Source organism: Vespa crabro, chromosome 4 (genome assembly GCF_910589235.1).
Source record: "Vespa crabro chromosome 4, iyVesCrab1.2, whole genome shotgun sequence".
Taxonomy (NCBI): domain Eukaryota; kingdom Metazoa; phylum Arthropoda; class Insecta; order Hymenoptera; family Vespidae; genus Vespa; species Vespa crabro.
In genome coordinates, this window is record NC_060958.1 from 23,969 (window position 1) to 42,248 (window position 18,280).

At 33.4% G+C, this 18,280-nt stretch overlaps 2 protein-coding genes across 4 annotated transcripts; both read right to left on the bottom strand.

The window, feature by feature from the left end:
* Positions 1-6,500: 6,500 nt before the first annotated feature.
* LOC124423893 (protein FAF-like, chloroplastic) lies at positions 6,501-7,828 on the bottom strand. The gene has a single exon (XM_046962222.1). The coding sequence runs from the start codon at positions 7,742-7,744 to the stop codon at positions 6,662-6,664; it is 1,083 nt and encodes a 360-aa protein (XP_046818178.1). The 5' UTR covers positions 7,745-7,828; the 3' UTR covers positions 6,501-6,661.
* A 1,090-nt stretch (positions 7,829-8,918) lies between these two features.
* On the bottom strand, positions 8,919-16,072 carry LOC124423892 (flagellar radial spoke protein 3). Of its 3 annotated transcripts, XM_046962220.1 has the most exons (10): positions 16,006-16,072; positions 14,673-15,643; positions 14,191-14,277; positions 13,134-13,215; positions 12,868-13,035; positions 12,304-12,432; positions 11,982-12,185; positions 11,652-11,814; positions 11,485-11,571; positions 8,919-11,119 (listed from the first exon to the last, which is right to left on the bottom strand). In XM_046962220.1, the coding sequence occupies exons 2-10, from the start codon at positions 15,566-15,568 to the stop codon at positions 10,968-10,970; spliced, it is 1,968 nt and encodes a 655-aa protein (XP_046818176.1). In that variant the 5' UTR covers positions 15,569-15,643; positions 16,006-16,072; the 3' UTR covers positions 8,919-10,967. The 3 variants fall into 3 exon arrangements, with proteins under 3 accessions (XP_046818176.1, XP_046818175.1, XP_046818177.1); XM_046962219.1 differs by having other exon boundaries at positions 14,673-16,066; XM_046962221.1 differs by lacking the exon at positions 14,191-14,277 and having other exon boundaries at positions 14,673-16,066.
* Positions 16,073-18,280: the final 2,208 nt, after the last annotated feature.

Consider the following 18,280-nt stretch of genomic DNA (forward strand, 5'->3'; position numbering starts at 1 on the left):
TACCAGAGAAAACCGATCCGAAATTAAAATTTTTAAGTACTAGAAGGTTATATTAAAATTATTTTTAGACTTGCGAGCGATTCAGAATTTTTAATGTTTAAATAAATGAACAATTGTTTAAATATTACTATATTCTATCCCGCGTGCTATAAAAATCGTATACATTATTATAAAATTATCGATAATGTTAATTAATATGCATTAGCGTTTAGAAAAGAGAAGCACGAAGTGAACACACCGGAGTGCAAGAGAAAACTAAGTCGCGAATTGTCAAAGTCGTGTAAAAATGAGTTTATGTTTATGTTACCAGAGAAAACCGCTCCGAAATTAAAATTTTTAAGTACTAGAAGGTTATATTAAAATTAATTTAAGTCTCGCGAGCGAATCAGAATTCTTAAAGTTTAAATAAATGAACTATTGTTTAAATATTACTATATTCTATACCGCGTGCTATAAAAATCGTATAGATAATTATAAAATTATCGATAATGTTAATTAATAAGCCTTAGCGTTTAGAAAAGAGAATCACGAAGTGAACAGGTCGGAGTGTTAGAGAAAACTAAGTCGCGGACAGTCAAAGTCATGTAAAAATGCGTTTATATTTATATTATTAGAGAAAACCGATCCGAAATTAAAATTTTTAAGTACTAGAAGGTTATATTAAAATTATTTTAAGTCTCGCGAGCGATTCAGAATTTTTAATGTTTAAATAAATGAACAATTGTTTAAATATTACTATATTCTATCCCGCGTGCTATAAAAATCGTATAGATAATTATAAAATTATCGATAATGTTAATTAATAAGCATTAGCGTTTAGAAAAGAGAATCACGAAGTGCACACACCGGAGTGCAAGAGAAAACTAAAACGCGAATTGTCAAAGTCGTGTAAAAATGCGTTTATGTTTATGTTACCAGAGAAAACCGCTCCGAAATTAAAATTTTTAAGTATTAGAAGGTTATATTAAAATTATTTTAAGTCTCGCGAACGATTCATAATTTTTAATGTTTAAATAAATGAACAATTGTTTAAATATTACTATATTCTATCCCGCGTGCTATAAAAATCGTATAGATAATTATAAAATTATCGATAATGTTAATTAATAAGCATTAGCGTTTAGAAAAGAGAATCACGAAGTGCACACACCGGAGTGCAAGAGAAAACTAAAACGCGAATTGTCAAAGTCGTGTAAAAATGCGTTTATGTTTATGTTACCAGAGAAAACCGATCCGAAATTAAAATTTTTAAGTACTAGAAGGTTATATTAAAATTATTTTAAGTCTCGCGAGCGATTCAGAATTTTTAAAGTTTAAATAAATTAACAATTGTTTAAATATTACTATATTCTACCCCGCGTGCTATAAAAATCGTATACATTATTATAAAATTATCGATAATGTTAATTAATAAGCATTAGCGTTTAGAAAAGAGAATCACGAAGTGCACACACCGGAGTGCAAGAGAAAACTAAGTCGCGAATTGTCAAAGTCGTGTAAAAATGCGTTTATGTTTATACTACCAGAGAAAACCGTTCCGAAATTAAAATTTTTAAGTACTAGAAGGTTATATTAAAATTATTTTAAGTCTCGCGAGCGATTCAGAATTTTTAATGTTTAAATAAATGAACAATTGTTTAAATATTAGTATATTCTATCCCGCGTGCTATAAAAATCGTATTGATATTTATAAAATTATCAATAATGTTAATTAATAAGCCTTAGCGTTTAGAAAAGAGAATCACGAAGTGAACAGGTTGGAGTGTTAGAGAAAACTAAGTCGCGGACAGTCAAAGTCATGTAAAAATGCGTTTATATTTATATTATTAGAGAAAACCGCTCCGAAATTAAAATTTTTAAGTACTAGAAGGTTATATTAAAATTATTTTAAGTCTCGCGAGCGATTCAGAATTTTTAATGTTTAAATAAATGAACAATTGTTTAAATATTACTATATTCTATCCCGCGTGCTATAAAAATCGTATAGATAATTATAAAATTATCGATAATGTTAATTAATAAGCATTAGCGTTTAGAAAAGAGTATCACGAAGTGCACACACTGGAGTGCAAGTGTGAACTAAGACCCGAATTGTCAAAGTCGTGTAAAAATGAGTTTATGTTTATGTTACCAGAGAAAACCGCTCCGAAATTAAAATTTTTAAGTACTAGAAGGTTATATTAAAATTATTTTAAGTCTCGCGATCGATTCTGAATTTTTAATGTTTAAATAAATGAACAATTGTTTAAATATTACTATATTCTATCCCGCGTGCTATAAAAATCGTATAGATAATTATAAAATTATCGATAATGTTAATTAATATGCATTAGCGTTTAGAAAAGAGAAGCACGAAGTGAACACACCGGAGTGCAAGAGAAAACTAAGTCGCGAATTGTCAAAGTCGTGTAAAAATGCGTTTATGTTTATGTTACCAGAGAAAACCGCTCCGAAATTAAAATTTTTAAGTACTAGAAGGTTATATTAAAATTATTTTAAGTCTCGCGAGCGATTCAGAATTTTTAATGTTTAAATAAATGAACAATTGTTTAAATATTACTATATTCTATCCCGCGTGCTATAAAAATCGTATAGATAATTATAAAATTATCGATAATGTTAATTAATAAGCATTAGCGTTTAGAAAAGAGTATCACGAAGTGCACACACTGGAGTGCAAGTGTGAACTAAGACCCGAATTGTCAAAGTCGTGTAAAAATGAGTTTATGTTTATGTTACCAGAGAAAACCGCTCCGAAATTAAAATTTTTAAGTACTAGAAGGTTATATTAAAATTATTTTAAGTCTCGCGATCGATTCTGAATTTTTAATGTTTAAATAAATGAACAATTGTTTAAATATTACTATATTCTATCCCGCGTGCTATAAAAATCGTATAGATAATTATAAAATTATCGATAATGTTAATTAATATGCATTAGCGTTTAGAAAAGAGAAGCACGAAGTGAACACACCGGAGTGCAAGAGAAAACTAAGTCGCGAATTGTCAAAGTCGTGTAAAAATGCGTTTATGTTTATGTTACCAGAGAAAACCGCTCCGAAATTAAAATTTTTAAGTACTAGAAGGTTATATTAAAATTATTTTAAGTCTCGCGAGCGATTCAGAATTTTTAATGTTTAAATAAATGAACAATTGTTTAAATATTACTATATTCTATCCCGCGTGCTATAAAAATCGTATAGATAATTATAAAATTATCGATAATGTTAATTAATAAGCATTAGCGTTTAGAAAAGAGTATCACGAAGTGCACACACTGGAGTGCAAGTGTGAACTAAGACCCGAATTGTCAAAGTCGTGTAAAAATGAGTTTATGTTTATGTTACCAGAGAAAACCGCTCCGAAATTAAAATTTTTAAGTACTAGAAGGTTATATTAAAATTATTTTAAGTCTCGCGATCGATTCTGAATTTTTAATGTTTAAATAAATGAACAATTGTTTAAATATTACTATATTCTATCCCGCGTGCTATAAAAATCGTATAGATAATTATAAAATTATCGATAATGTTAATTAATATGCATTAGCGTTTAGAAAAGAGAAGCACGAAGTGAACACACCGGAGTGCAAGAGAAAACTAAGTCGCGAATTGTCAAAGTCGTGTAAAAATGCGTTTATGTTTATGTTACCAGAGAAAACCGCTCCGAAATTAAAATTTTTAAGTACTAGAAGGTTATATTAAAATTATTTTAAATCTCGCGAGCGATTCAGAATTTTTAATGTTTAAATAAATGAAATATTGTTTAAATATTACTATATTCTATCCCGCGTGCTATAAAAATCGTATAGATAATTATAAAATTATCGATAATATTAATTAATAAGCATTAGCGTTTAGAAAAGTGAATCACGAAGTGCACACACCGGAGTGCAAGAGAAAACTAAGGCGCGAACTGTCAAATTCGTGTAAAAATGCGTTTATGTTTATATTACCAGAGAAAACCGCTCCGAAATTAAAATTTTTAAGTACTAGAAGGTTATATTAAAATTATTTTAAGTCTCGCGAGCGATTCAGAATTTTTAATGTTTAAATAAATGAACTATTGTTTAAATATTACTATATTCTATCCCGCGTGCTATAAAAATCGTATACATAATTATAAAATTATCGATAATGTTAATTAATAATATTTAGCGTTTAGAGAAGAGAAGTACGAAGTGAACACACCGGAGTGCAAGAGAAAACTAAGGCGCGAACTGTCAAAGTCGTGTAAAAATGCGTTTATGTTTATGTTACCAGAGAAAACCGCTCCGAAATTAAAATTTTTAAGTACTAGAAGGTTATATTAAAATTATTTTAAGTCTCGCAAGCGATTCAGTATTTTTAATGTTTAAATAAATGAACAATTGTTTAAATATTACTATTTTCTATCCCGCGTGCTATAAAACTCGTATAGATAATTATAAAATTATCGATAATGTTAATTAATAAGCTTGAGCGTTTAGAAAAGAGAATCACGAAGTGCACACACTGGTGTGCAAGTGAGAACTAAGTCGCGAACTGTCAAAGTCATGTAAAAATGCGTTTATGTTTATGTTACCAGAGAAAACCGCTCCGAAATTTATATTTTAACTAATGCAATTTTATTCAAAAATTATTTCAAGTCCCGCGCGCGTTTCTGACTTTTTAATGTTTAAATAAATGTACTATTGTTTAAATATTACTCTATTCCATCCTGCTTGCATTAAAGATCTTTTAAATAATTATAAAATTAACGAGATAAATTTTCGGGTTTAGAGATAGAGAGTATGTGCACTGGTTGGAGTGCAAAGAGAAACTAACTTGTCAATCGTCAAAATTAATCGAAGCTCCGTTTATGTTTATATTTAGAAGACCAACAACCCCGAGATAAAATTTTCAAGTATATTTTAAATTAAAATTATTTTAAGTTTCTCGCAAATTTTCATCTTTATAACGTTTAAAGGAATCTATTATTTTTGACAAGTTACTTTATTATGCCTCGTGTACGTTAAGGATTGATTAATTATTTATAAAATTACTAAAATTATTAATTTATAATTTTCCGCGTGTACAATCAAGTGATGATTCCTTCCTATTTTTATTATTATTAAATAACTTACTTTTTTTATATCATGCCGTGCTATAAAGTCAAAGTATACGTCACTAACGAAGAGTGTACTCCTAATATGTCGTGTCCTCTTTCAATGAACAAAGCTTTCGATCAATTTAGATAACAAATCCTGCCTTTTTCCCCCTCGAGACAGCATCACTATTCAACGATTTCGTACTAGAGCATGGGTCGTATAGATCTCCCGGTATTCTTCAGATTCAATTATAAATTACGCAATAAATCATTGGAAATATGATATATGTTATGATTAAATTTGGATTTTTTTCTCGTTCTTTATTTTTTTTTTGTTTTTCTTTTTTTTTATTTTTTATACCTTCTTCTCCTTTTGATATCGCCTATCGATCATTTCACCATACCCATATAAATACATATTCATATTCTTTCGATCATTTTACTTTTTTTACAATCGAATTTTGTTGGAATCTTTTTTTCGGGACGAGTGAGAGGAAATTGTTTGTTACTTTTCTTAGTATTTATTTATTCATCTTTATTTATTTTTCGTGAGGAAAACATCGTACACTACTTAGAACATAGAATTTCAATGATTCCATTTGGAAGGAAGGGTCATTTTATTGAAAAGCTATCTTTCTACATCTTCTTATAACTTATGCTTCGAGCGATTTTTAATCGGTTGATCGAACAACGATAGCTAGAGAAATTATTCTAGATCTCTACTATTATGCTAAGTAATAATTGAAAGTAAATGTTAGGAAAAGAAAACCACGGATCATTCGGATAATACCAATATATAATCGCAAATATTATATGACTAGAAATATAATAAAATCACTCCTTTACTCGATTATACGTAGTAATAAAAAATAAACGATTAGGGAAATTCAATATTTTCCTACGAGGTAACTAGTTAAAATAATTTAGTAGAAATTATTGGATAACTAGAAATATAATAAGATCATTATTGTATTTTCAAATTGCCTAAAAAGAAGTAAATTTTTAGAGAAATGTACTAATAAGAAAAGGAAAATTAGTGACTGATAAAGTACGTTTCCGCAAAGGAATGTCGGGCATTTAATAATGAAGATAATATGGTTTTATTATCAAATTGTGTACTATGATTTGCGGCGAGGAGGAAGAACAATTCCTCTCAGTAGCTAAATTTCTCAACTTCGAGAGAATCATTTTTACATATACGAACACTAACACACTGTGTGCGTGACGCACCCTCTTCCATTCTATGAGCGGCGCAACCTCCCCAACTTGTGCGGAACGCATACGCCCATACATTCACACAAGGAAAGGGAGAGGATGATAAAAAAAAAATACCATAAAGAGGATATGAAACAACATGAAAGGGTACGTATTATGAACATATTGCGAATATATTACGAAGGTAGTAACTCAATTCCCATGTAAAATTGATGAAGTTAAATATAATCTACCCTGACGTTTATTTCGCTTCAAATTATTAAGTCTCTCAAAAACGTACATGAAACAGATATCATATAACATATGTGATGAATATTGGAAAAATCGTTAGGAAATATTGAATTTCTGGTTGAATAAACATGTATTTTAAATGGATGGATTAACGGTAACACGGTGACGAGTACGTAGATACATTTCCCGTATCATTTGAAAGTGTTCCCGAGGAAACATTATTATTTTGACAAGCAATAAAACCATTTATTGTCCCTGCGGGTTTAATCATTTTTAAATTCAATCCTCCCTTAGTTTCACTCTGACTCTTTCTGAATTCATTTTTCAATTCATGATTAAACATTCCACTTTCATAATCATCTCTATTCTCGGTACCATCCTTTGTTATTTCCATATTTTTATTATTTATCTCGAGCATAGATTTAACTTCGTTTTTATGATACACCGTGTTAGATATTTTCGAATTTAAATCGAGATCTGCTAAATCAGTGATAGGCCAGACATTAACATCTTTTCGATTGGAATTAAATTTACCTCTGGAATCAGCATTGTCGAGATAAAATCTATAGTCCATTGAATGATAAATGAGCCTGGGTTCATAATCTTTACTCTCATCTTCAATTTCTTCTTCTTCTTCTTCTTCTTCTTCTTCTTCTTCTTCTTCTTCTTCTACTACTACTACTGCAGCATCGATCAAGAGATTTTCCTTCTTAGAATCATCATTAATTTCCTTAAGAGTTTTCTTATCATTTCTAATTTCACCGATGGTCTTGAAATAAATACTATGATCGTATCTATAATTCGCTAAACAAGCGCTATCCAAATTATCATTAGATCGATATCCAAGAACACTGTTAACATTATTTTGATTGATCTTCATTTTCTCTTCGTGATGAGATCTACGTCGATTTCTTTTGAAATTATGAAAACACGGACTCAAAGAAGAATCCTCAATGATAAGTTTATTCGAAGTTATATTCCAATTTGATATACGCTCGTCGAGCATCGTCTGATGGCCCTTCGATAATCTTTCTGACTTAAATCGATTGTATCCTCTAACTAAAGCCGTCCACCTTTCGATCCTTTGAAAAGCATATTCTGTTTCCTCGCTCCACCATTCGGATAAACCTTTATGAAATTGTGCCATATTAATTTCGTCAATGTTCGTTGTCATCGCCATTATAAATTTTCTCTTCTTCTTCTTCTTCTTCTTCTTCTTCCTCGTTCTCATTCACATAACGAACACGATACGGATTTTCGCGTATTACTTAAAAACAAGTACGATGTCCGTAAAGGAAATGCCTTGTCTTTAAATCAGGCACGTTGATTTATAGTATTCCGAAGAAGCACTAGGAAAGTTCTGGAAGCCGTTGATAAGTTTAGTTAGTATAATTCCGGTGACCCTGACCGTTACGCATTTTAATATGTGCTTTTCAAACAGAGGACAGTTATATAGATACGTAGATATGTATTATTTTTGTTTTTTTTCTTTTATGATATTGCAGCTATGCCGAAGCTTTGAGGTCATCGCTGTTGCACCAATATAAAAAATGCGTTTGTTAACACGCAGAGTGTTTTAAGTCTTGTTGCATAAAGTGAGATCAGGTTGAGATCAGGTCGAGATCAGGTCGAGATCAGGTCGATTTAGATTAGGGACGATTTCGTTCTTATAATCCGCCGTGGCATGTTAATTGTTGTTGATGCATTGTTGTTTTCAACGATAGGGCATTTTGTGATGCGTAAACATATTCTATATATAGTATATATGCACGTAAATAATGCTCCAATGCAGGGGTTAGGGGACGAGGCAGCTATATGCTGAAGAGTCCCCTAGAAATTTTGGCTCAAGAGAGAAACTATCGAGCACAAGTCATATTTTACAGATGGTCGGCATGTCGAGCCCTTCGTTACTGGCTTGTGGTTTTATCAAAATCCCATTTACCCTTTTACCACGTTGACACTTATGCTCATAGTAATGTAGTAGTAGTAGTTTGATCCTGAATGGAGATGATTCAAGTGCATTCAATTATTTCAAATTAGAGTCAATTTTTATAATTTTAAATAAAATAATAATTAATAATAATAATTCTATATAATCGATTTTAATGTATTAACAGTAAAGTCTTAGCCCGTGGCTCTCCATATGCAGCAAACCTCCTTGTGGTGAGACCTGAAAATCGATATTACTTGCGAATATATATATACCGCAAGTACTATCGAGCTAATGGCTCTGTCATATTGCCACTGTCCGGCAAAAACGAGTACCATGTAACATGACACGTGAGGCATACGGTTCGGAGGCCCAATATCGTGAAATATTATTTAATCTTTAGGAGTTAATTTGACTTAATTTTAAAAGGAGTTAATTTATAAGGAAGGAGAATAATAATGGACAAATGCATCACTTTTCGTTTAGAAAATAATTCTTAGTAACTGTCTCTTGAAACAGTCTTGTCTCTTGAAGTAAAGCAAAACTGAAAATGAATGACAATAAGGTGCAAGAATGTTTGCGCGAGAAAATTTCCTTGAAAATTACATTTGATTGTGAAAAAGAAAAAAGGAAAGGGAAAAAAGTGTATTGCATTCATGGGGATGCAGCTGACGAAATAATAGTATGCACTATTTCAAAAGATCGAAAAACTGTTGGATTATTTGGAATATTTTGGGTGATGGCTGTTTAAAACCATGCTGATCTCGATTTATCGTGAAACCTTATATTATTATGATTCAGAATTTAATCCTGATTTAATGAAGAACAGATTTTTGTACGGCAACAAATATCTAAAACGTTTGTTTTCTCTTTGATCGAGGACGATTCGAGATCGTCGACAATGATTTAACAAATCGATTGGCGACATGAATTATCCGCAGGAAGTGCCTAACTCCTGCCTAAGAATAATTAACGGTAATTCATTTTGCGGACGATTTTAGTAAATCAAACATGCTGTCCTTGTACTGGTTAAGCGAATATCGTCGAGCAAACGAATTTATTGTCGGTGGAGTCATCGATCCCATTGTAAGGCAGCCAATGAAATATTTCCTTCGATATTTTCTACTTTAATGCTATTTTAATGCTTCTTTACCTAAAAATTTCATTAAGTGCCGTTTCATAATCATTGCAATAAATCATATGCAAATCGATCTGAACTGTTAAGACATGTAGAATTAACAAAACCATTTAAATTGGTATAAACAATTCGACTTTTCTTAAAGATATAAGTGAATAACAAAGTGTGTCGAATTACGGGCGTGATTGCTCGACCGTGCTTATCCAAACAATTGGCATGCTTATAACCCTTTTATACTATACCCATTCTTTTGTTACAATCAATAATGTTCATCTTCTTTCGATAATTCTCTTGAAATATAAATATGTATATTTATGTTCGTTCGTATGTCATTATAGAAAAAGTAAATTAGTTTTTTTTCTGCTTAATTCTAATCAAAGAACAGCCGGCATAAGAAACATTGTCTATTATCGCTCACGCAAGACGACGATAATTCGGCTAAAATAAATAACAAATTAAGTACAAGCTCTCTAAATAATACAACAGCCATTATGCAATTATACATCATCGAACATTAAGCTAAATTATTAAGCTAAATTATAAAGCAGAGGTGGACAACTGGGGCCGGCAAGAGGCCACATGGCCCGCACCTTTAATTGCCTTTACTTACTCCGGGAGAAGACATTCCTTCCCCACTATTTGACTCTGCCATGCCTCCTAAGCTTATTTTATTTTTTTTTCTCTTCTTTTTCTTCTTTTTCTTTTTTTTTTTTTTTTTTTTTTAAATAGTGAATTTCGTATCGTGTAGCTCACGGCAGGAAAATTGCCCATTTTTGACTTAAAAAAATAAGGGGATAAAAATGTACATGATACAATATCTTTAACAAATGATCGATAAGACGAAAGAGAAGAAGAATAAATAATAATTAATTTTTAAGAAAACAATCTAGCTCTCCGTATTAGTGACTGTCGTTGTTTTGTATCGTTTCGACGGTATTCTCTATCAGGGAATGGAAACTATCGATGGAGATGGATTTGTCGCAAAGCTATCGTACACTTTTTAATAAAAGAAGCTACATTCTTATACGAAGAGCAAGAGATAGATCCAGCGCTAGCGAGTGCCTCTAAATTCAAAATTAAATAAGATACCTCGAACAAAGTGTACAATTAACGAGTTTGACAACAAGGCCGAGTCCTTTTGAGTATTTAATCAGAGCACGCGCGTACACACACACACACACACACACACACACATCTCTTTTCACGCTAGAAATTCTACCTATTTCGTTCATATATCTTAACTATGATATTCGATAGAATACAGAACGTCGAAACAGATCTTGATTTTTGTTCATATAATTATATGCTTCTGTTGGTTTTGATTATAATCCAATAAAAAGAACGCGAAACCGATCGACATTTTATCGTTCGAATAAGATCGTTTTTCTACAAGAAAGGTGGTTCGTAATTAAGAAAATCTATATCTCGACCACCATCTTCTAAATGATCATCGGATATTCTTCTTCTGGAAGCGTCGTACTCCTCGCCTAATTTTCTATACGTTTCGGCCCTGTTCTCCAATATTTCTTTGATGATTTCTGTAAGGAAAAAATTCGATCAATAATTGACTGATAGCGAGTAATCTTGGAAATTCGTTAATTTTATATTTCTTTCGATATATATCGAACGGGAACGAGACGAGAAAGGAACGGTAAGAAGTATACGTGCAGCGTTCGTGCTTTATTGTCAGAGACTTGTCTCTATATTCCTCGTTCAACTTTTCCAATATCTATAGTTAATGTTGACGTAGTTCTAAAAGCTCATTAGTGATGATAAAAGTACAGAAACATTCCTCTTTTTTTTATAATTAATTGACGACGATACTGTAAAGCCTAAACTAGTACGACTCGTAACGTATCAAGACGTAACTTTCTAGATATGGAAAAAAGAAATTTGAATTTACCCATTAGCAATTCTCTGCTTTCGATCATGTTACCCATCTCCTTTTTAACTTCTTTCATCAACCATGGCATGAAACCTTCTTCGACATCTATAAATATTATTATTATTATATAATTTTTATGAATCTTTCGACAAATTATTTTCGAATATACTTTGAAATTCATATACCTGCTTTGATCTCGTCCAGGAGGAATCCAGACATTTTTAAACCTTCTAGAACGGCCGGCAAAAGTTCGGCTATATATCCAGTAAGTAATACGGCAACGGCGACACGATCTTCTGTTTCTTTTTGAATTTTCACTGCTTCCTCGTGCTGCCTCAAGCAGAAATCCTAAGGACAGAAATAGAAATAGAATTTACTCGAAGTGATTTACCAACCCTTTCATGGTGGAAATATATTTACAATTATTAACTTTTACCAATATTCAGAAACAAGTTAAAACTAGAACAAAGTATTTAGCGTTAACGAAAGAATATTCAAATTAAATATTTCATTACTTTCTCTTCTCGAAGTCTTCTCTCTTGTTCTTTCAATCTCTTTGCCTCGGCTCTTTCAGCAGCTCGCAATTCTCGGAATCTTCTTTGTTGTTCACGTAGAGCCGCAATTTCTTCCTCCTCTAAGACCTCGATCAAAGCTTGCTCGATAGTCTTACCAACGATTACTTCAAGAATAGGCTGTACTTCGAGATCGAAGTCGAAGAGCTGCAAAACGATCGTTCTGCCGAGAATCTTCGTAGATATACGAAAGACTGAATGTGTCTTCGTAGATATAAGTTACCGTTGAACGTTTGAAAACTGTTCAGGGCAAGGTTCGACTTACGTCTCCTGGTTCAATTTGTGTAGAGACATCCTCGCCGGTTTTTGCAGGACAGTACTTCGGCGTAGCCGGTCGATCCAAAAAATAATCGGTTTGTGTGCTGACCTCGAATTCGTCCGGTTTCTCGAATAGCTAGAAATTGAAAACGTACAAAGTAGAAGAATTGATTTTTTTTTTCTTGTTTTTTTTTTCTTTTCTTCGATATCCAAAGAAGCTTTTATTTATGTTTCACGGGCTATAAAACGCTATAAAACGAAAATAATTCACGGGCGGACTTTGACAGCTTCGTATAGAAAATATAGATGACGGAATGCGATTATGAAAGAAATCGATAGTTTGAAAAAATACGTTTGCTTATTTTAATAATTTTTCAAAGGCTACGAAAGAAAATAATTAATGGAAAGTTTTTATGACTTAATGGATTAAAACGCTATAAAAAATATCGGACTTATGATGAATAGCTCTATCATGATAATGCTCGATTATAAAGAATTAATATTTTTCTCTATCTCACGCGAGTAACTACGTTACTTTGATATCGCTTTATAAAATCTTTTTTGCGCTTACTTCCTCGAGATAAAATTCAGTTTGGACCGGTTCGTGCTTCCGGCCAGCGACTGGTGGTGGCGAGCCCGATCTTATAACTTTGCAAATTTGAGCTTGCGCCCTTTTTCTTGCCAGATGCCTTCTTCTTGCTTCCGCTTGCCTTGCCGCTATCGATTGTTCTCCATCGATCTACAATGTTCGACGTAAGAAAAGAAAAGAAAGAAAAAAAGAAAAAAAAAAAAAAACAAAAAAAACAAAAAGAAAAAAATGAAATACAAAATACTTACGAGGGCAGGAGGGACTGCAAAGGTGCTCCCACGAATTATTCGGCGATCGTACATGATATTCCCGAAAGGAATCGTTTGATCACTGGAAATTTGATTGCGAGTCACATAGGTTGCCATCGAGTAATTATTAAACTTTCGTACTTTGTAAAAAAAATTCAAACTTCCTTTTAATTATACAACTATTTACGAATTAATTGCTTTTCTTGTTTACTTACAAACTCTAACAAATGTATACTTATACTTTATAATTCAATAAAGGATTGCAATCGCTTGTTATAATTGTCAGAATTATATCTTTCTACAAATAATTAAAAAATAAGTTAAATTCGACATATAACATACGAAAAAGTATCAAAAATAGTCACATATCCGAGCATGAAGAACTTGAATTCGTTTGAATTAAAACGTAAATCGACGAACTAATTATTCTTGCATCAACCTGTTCCTTCTCCGTTCTCTAAATATTTTCCTGTATTCTTTAAAGTGTAAGACAATTCTCAAAAAAGAGAGTTTCTATCTTTCTTTTTCCCCCCTTTATTTTTGTACTTATTTATTTTTTCTACGACTACTCGACGAATAACCAATGTAGAATTTCTGTTCGGGCTACGTTATGACGCATAATGACACGAGCGTGTTTAGAACCTATTCGCATGCGATCGTTTATGCGATTGATAAGAATCCATAGAAGGAGAAAAAAAAATATGTTGAGAACTGGAAGATTCTGAAAGATTTTTTATACAAGAAACGCTTTCGGAGAGACAAAGAATGCAAAACAAATCTACCAATTACTGTTCATTAATTACTTAATGTTTAATGTAATTATAAAATTAATATTTTGTTTTCGTTCGTGAAGCATGTCCATATTTAAATATCGACGATCGGCGATAAAGGATTGATAATAAAATAAATAAAACAGAGAGAGAGAGAGAGAGAGAGAGAGAGAGAGAGAGAGAGAGAGAGAGAGAGAGAGAGAGAGAGGAAATTGAGAAAGAAAAAGATGGAAAATAGCGTCTAAGAAAGAGGAAAAGAGAAAAAGAGAAAGAGAAAGATCGGTTACCAGCCGCGAAGGCCAGGCAGCTTATTCAGCATCGCGCCCTTGATCGGTTCCAACTTTGTCGGTAAACCTCGCGGCGTCGTTGGTAATCTGCGAGAAAGAAAAAAAAGAAATCGCGGCCTTATGGACTGCCATTATCTCGATTCGCCCTTAGGAAAGTAAAGCTTTGCTTGAGCTAAGTAAGGAAGGAATTAAAAAGAGAAAGAAAGAAAGAGAGAGAAAATAATGGACGAAACAAGAACAGACAAGACGAAAGAAAGAGACAGATAATGAAGTTAGAAATAAAAGTAAATTGTATCACTGATACAATTTACAAAATAAAGGGAACAAAGAGAGAGGCATAAGTAGGGAAAAACGCGTAAGCAAAAGATAGAAAAAAAGGAAGAGATAATAAAGAAATAAAGAAAGAAAGAAAGAAAGAAAGAAAGAAAGAAAGAAAGAATGAAAGAAACATGAAGCAAACAGGGGCCACTCGTCGAACTTACAGCCCGTCCACTCTGATCGGAGACCTCCTGTTTCTCCTAGCATGTTCCTCGGAGCAAGAATAGGAGGCTAGGGTAGTCGCATTGGTCTTGTCAAGTGCGAAATCAACGGTGGCCTTGAGGGCTGCCGCTTGACATCTCGCCTTATGTTTGCTATGACGCACTTCTGGTTTCTTGCCGAATGACACCAGAGGTCTCAATTTGGAACGGGAAGGACCTTGCCAATTATCAATTACCTCACCCGGAGGAATACCACCTATTGTTCTTCCGACGATATCCTGAGTGTTCGTGATCGGACCGATCCCAAGAAGTGCTGCTACTTCCGGTGGTGGCATTAGAAACTCTCCGCACTTAACCGTGGTGATGAACGGTTTTCTTCGTTGCTGAGAAATCGACTCGTTCCTTCTCGAGTCTCGATACTTTTGCATAGATTCCTCGTCCTCTTGGATCTTCCTCAATTTAGCGTTGAGTACCTCGTTGAAATCTTCCGTTGAAAGAGGAATACTAGTTCTTTGTCCTTTCTTTTCTTCGTACTCCACATTCTCCTCCTTGTTCTCTCTCCTCCGACGTTTCTCTTCGTCCTCGAGATCGTTCTGACTCTTCGTATACTGTTTCTTCCGTAACGGATTAGCCTGATTACATTGGAGACTCGCCAAAAGCAAATGCTCGTTTGACTTACAGAGACGTCTACGAGCATACAGATCGTTCTTTACGTTCTCCACTCTGGTCAGTTTCGAAACTGTATACGTCTCTTCGTCGTCGTTGACATGTAAGAGAGGTAAGCTCGAGTCTAAACCGTCTCTTTGAAGGATCGTAAAAGCTCCCGAATTTTTTCCTTCATTATTAAACGATCCAACGTTCGCGGTTGGCGGCAACATTGATGAAATTCCAGTTGGCATGGCGAAGAGATCACTAATTCGTGCTCTTCATCCTCGTGTCTCGACGTATGCAGGACGCATTGTCCTTTCGGCGGCCTTTAAATTAGAAAATCAATGTCCTCTCCCTTCGAGACGTCGCAGGAATTCGATGATTTTCAAAATGATGTTTATTTTTATTACTCATTGGTTTACCGTTATGTTCTCTCTCTCTCTCTCTCTCTCTCTCTCTCTCTCTCTCTCTCTCTCTCTCTCTCTCTCTCCCTACCAGAAAAGCTAAGGTTTCAAACGAAAGAAGACTCAATACAGAAGTCTATTGTATAAGCTCGACTTCCTACGCTGTATCAACCTCGTCTATAATTCAAATGTATCGGCTACGATAGTACTTTCTTTAGTTTCTTTCCTTTTCCATGAAAAAATCTCTAGTATTTCTTGATAAACGAGAAGACACAAATGCTCACCGAGAGAAAAAGAATAAGAAAAGTATCTCAGCCAAGGTTCGCGCCGATACTGACCGGCTTGAAATCGTTCGTGAGAGTTCAGAGACTGGACAATGTCCTTAGAATCGAACGATATAGACCGCGAATAGTGGGGGCTTGTTCATATACGTATATACTACATATATTGCTATATATGCTTTTAACGCTCGGCGGCCACTCAATAACGCTGACCAGCCGTTAACGTTGCGCATGCCTGAGAAGGATGACTGTATGCATGTATGTATACGTATATGTATATGTGTATATGCGTAAATACGCGTGAAAACTTAAAATTAATTCGTGTGAATTCTCCTGCGTTTTCTTCGCGACTGACCTAAACGCGATCTCTAGATCTGTCCCTCGACTTTCAGGACATTTCAAGGTGAAGCGTGCTCCATCTATATTTAGTTAAAATCAGATCGTTAAAATAAAATTTCGAAGTAATTTTCGTTCGCAAAGAGGCGAAAAAATGAATAGTATTTATTTGTACATTCGTCGTTGAAATTAAAAAAAAAAATTATTCAAAAGAAATGCTTAAATTTCTTTCCCTTTCGATCAGAATATCTAAGTTTCTCTGTCCTTGAAGAAAAAACATGAATTGCGTGTCGCGTGAAGTAAGAAGAGCGATCACAATGATAAAGTTTTGCGATTACGAGGGTGCTTTTTACTCGCTTCGAAAAATAATTTCATTTTAACTATTCAATGATTAAAACTAGTCAATGATTTACTTTCGTTCAATAATATCGGAGAAGTCAGGCGAATTGTAAATATTTCAATATGACGTGACAATATCGACGGATCACACTTTGTCAATTTTGCATCAAATAAAAAAGAAAAATCGATCTTCTAAATTATCAATTTCCTAGAACGAGATTCCGATTCCGTGTCTCGAGCTTCACTTGGAAAAATTCAGATAAATATTTATTTCGTTAAATAAACAATGTTTACGAATGCTTACATAAGAGATTTCGATCAATTTTAATTATCATGGATCGTTAATTAAAATAACAACTAAGTCATATTTCGTAGTCTCAACGTATGATCGTGAACATGAGAGAGAGAGAAAGAGAGAAATGACGGCCGATAAAATCATGGAGCGCGGTCATTCCCTCCTGTGTCGTTTATAAGCCCAGAAACTACACGCGCACACACACATATATATATATATATATATATGCCTGTACATGCGTGTGTGCGCGCGTGAATAACTCGCTTCACGATCTAGGACCACGGGTACGGTCGTTGCATTATCGATGTTCCGTACGTTTCCAGTTATCGATGGCGACTTTTCCATTTTTCCTTTTTTTTTTTTATACTCTCCATAGTATTAAAGCCCAATAACATACGCGAAGGATCGTTTTATGAGATACGAATATGAGGAAAAAAAAAGGAAAAAAAAAGAAAAAAAAAATGGTTTCGCATGACTTGTAACAAAAGTCTCGCTTGCCATATCTGTTTTAATAAACTTGACAATCGATATTTCGCGCTCGGTGGTATCCCACGAAGTCAAAGTTTACGTCGTTAAAAAATCTTAAGTTCTTTCGTTCGTTTCTCGACGAACTTATTACAAAGATAATATCTAATCGTTTCTCTAAGTTTGTTCTTTACAGTAAATCGATACGTGATCGTCGAAGATAAACAAAGTAGTTTCTTTTGATTATTATATATTTTTAAAATATACATTCGGGAAAAAAGAAGATGAATGGAAATGGTAAAATGGAGTCAAGGATATTTCAAAAATGTGCAAACTAATGAAATCGAACGGTTTGTTGAATTACATTTATAATTTAAAGTTCTAATTCGTTTTATTTTCTGCCGTAGATTGACTTCTGTCCATCGATCATTCGCGAAGGATCTATCTATTATTTCTAGGTTCTATCTATTATTTCTCAGATGAATTATCGTTCGTTAATCGAACGTTCCTCGATCGATAGACGTATGCTGTCGATCGACGGGATCGGTGTTTAAAATTAATACAAACGATGTATATACGTTATTAGTAAAACGAAAGAATATAAGAAGAAGTTATACTTACATCGGTGGATTTCTGTATTTCTTCTGCATGTGCAACATCGCTCTAGGACTTTTGACGAAAGTGTACGTGGGTTTCTTGTCCGGTGGCCCATTTGGAATGTTATAAGCCGGTAATCCTTGATTGCAAACTCGACACTCTTCCATTCTCCTCATTGCCATACTTTTAACTTGTCTTCTTATACACTTTCTTCGAAAAGATATACAATTGATTAGATTTTGAACA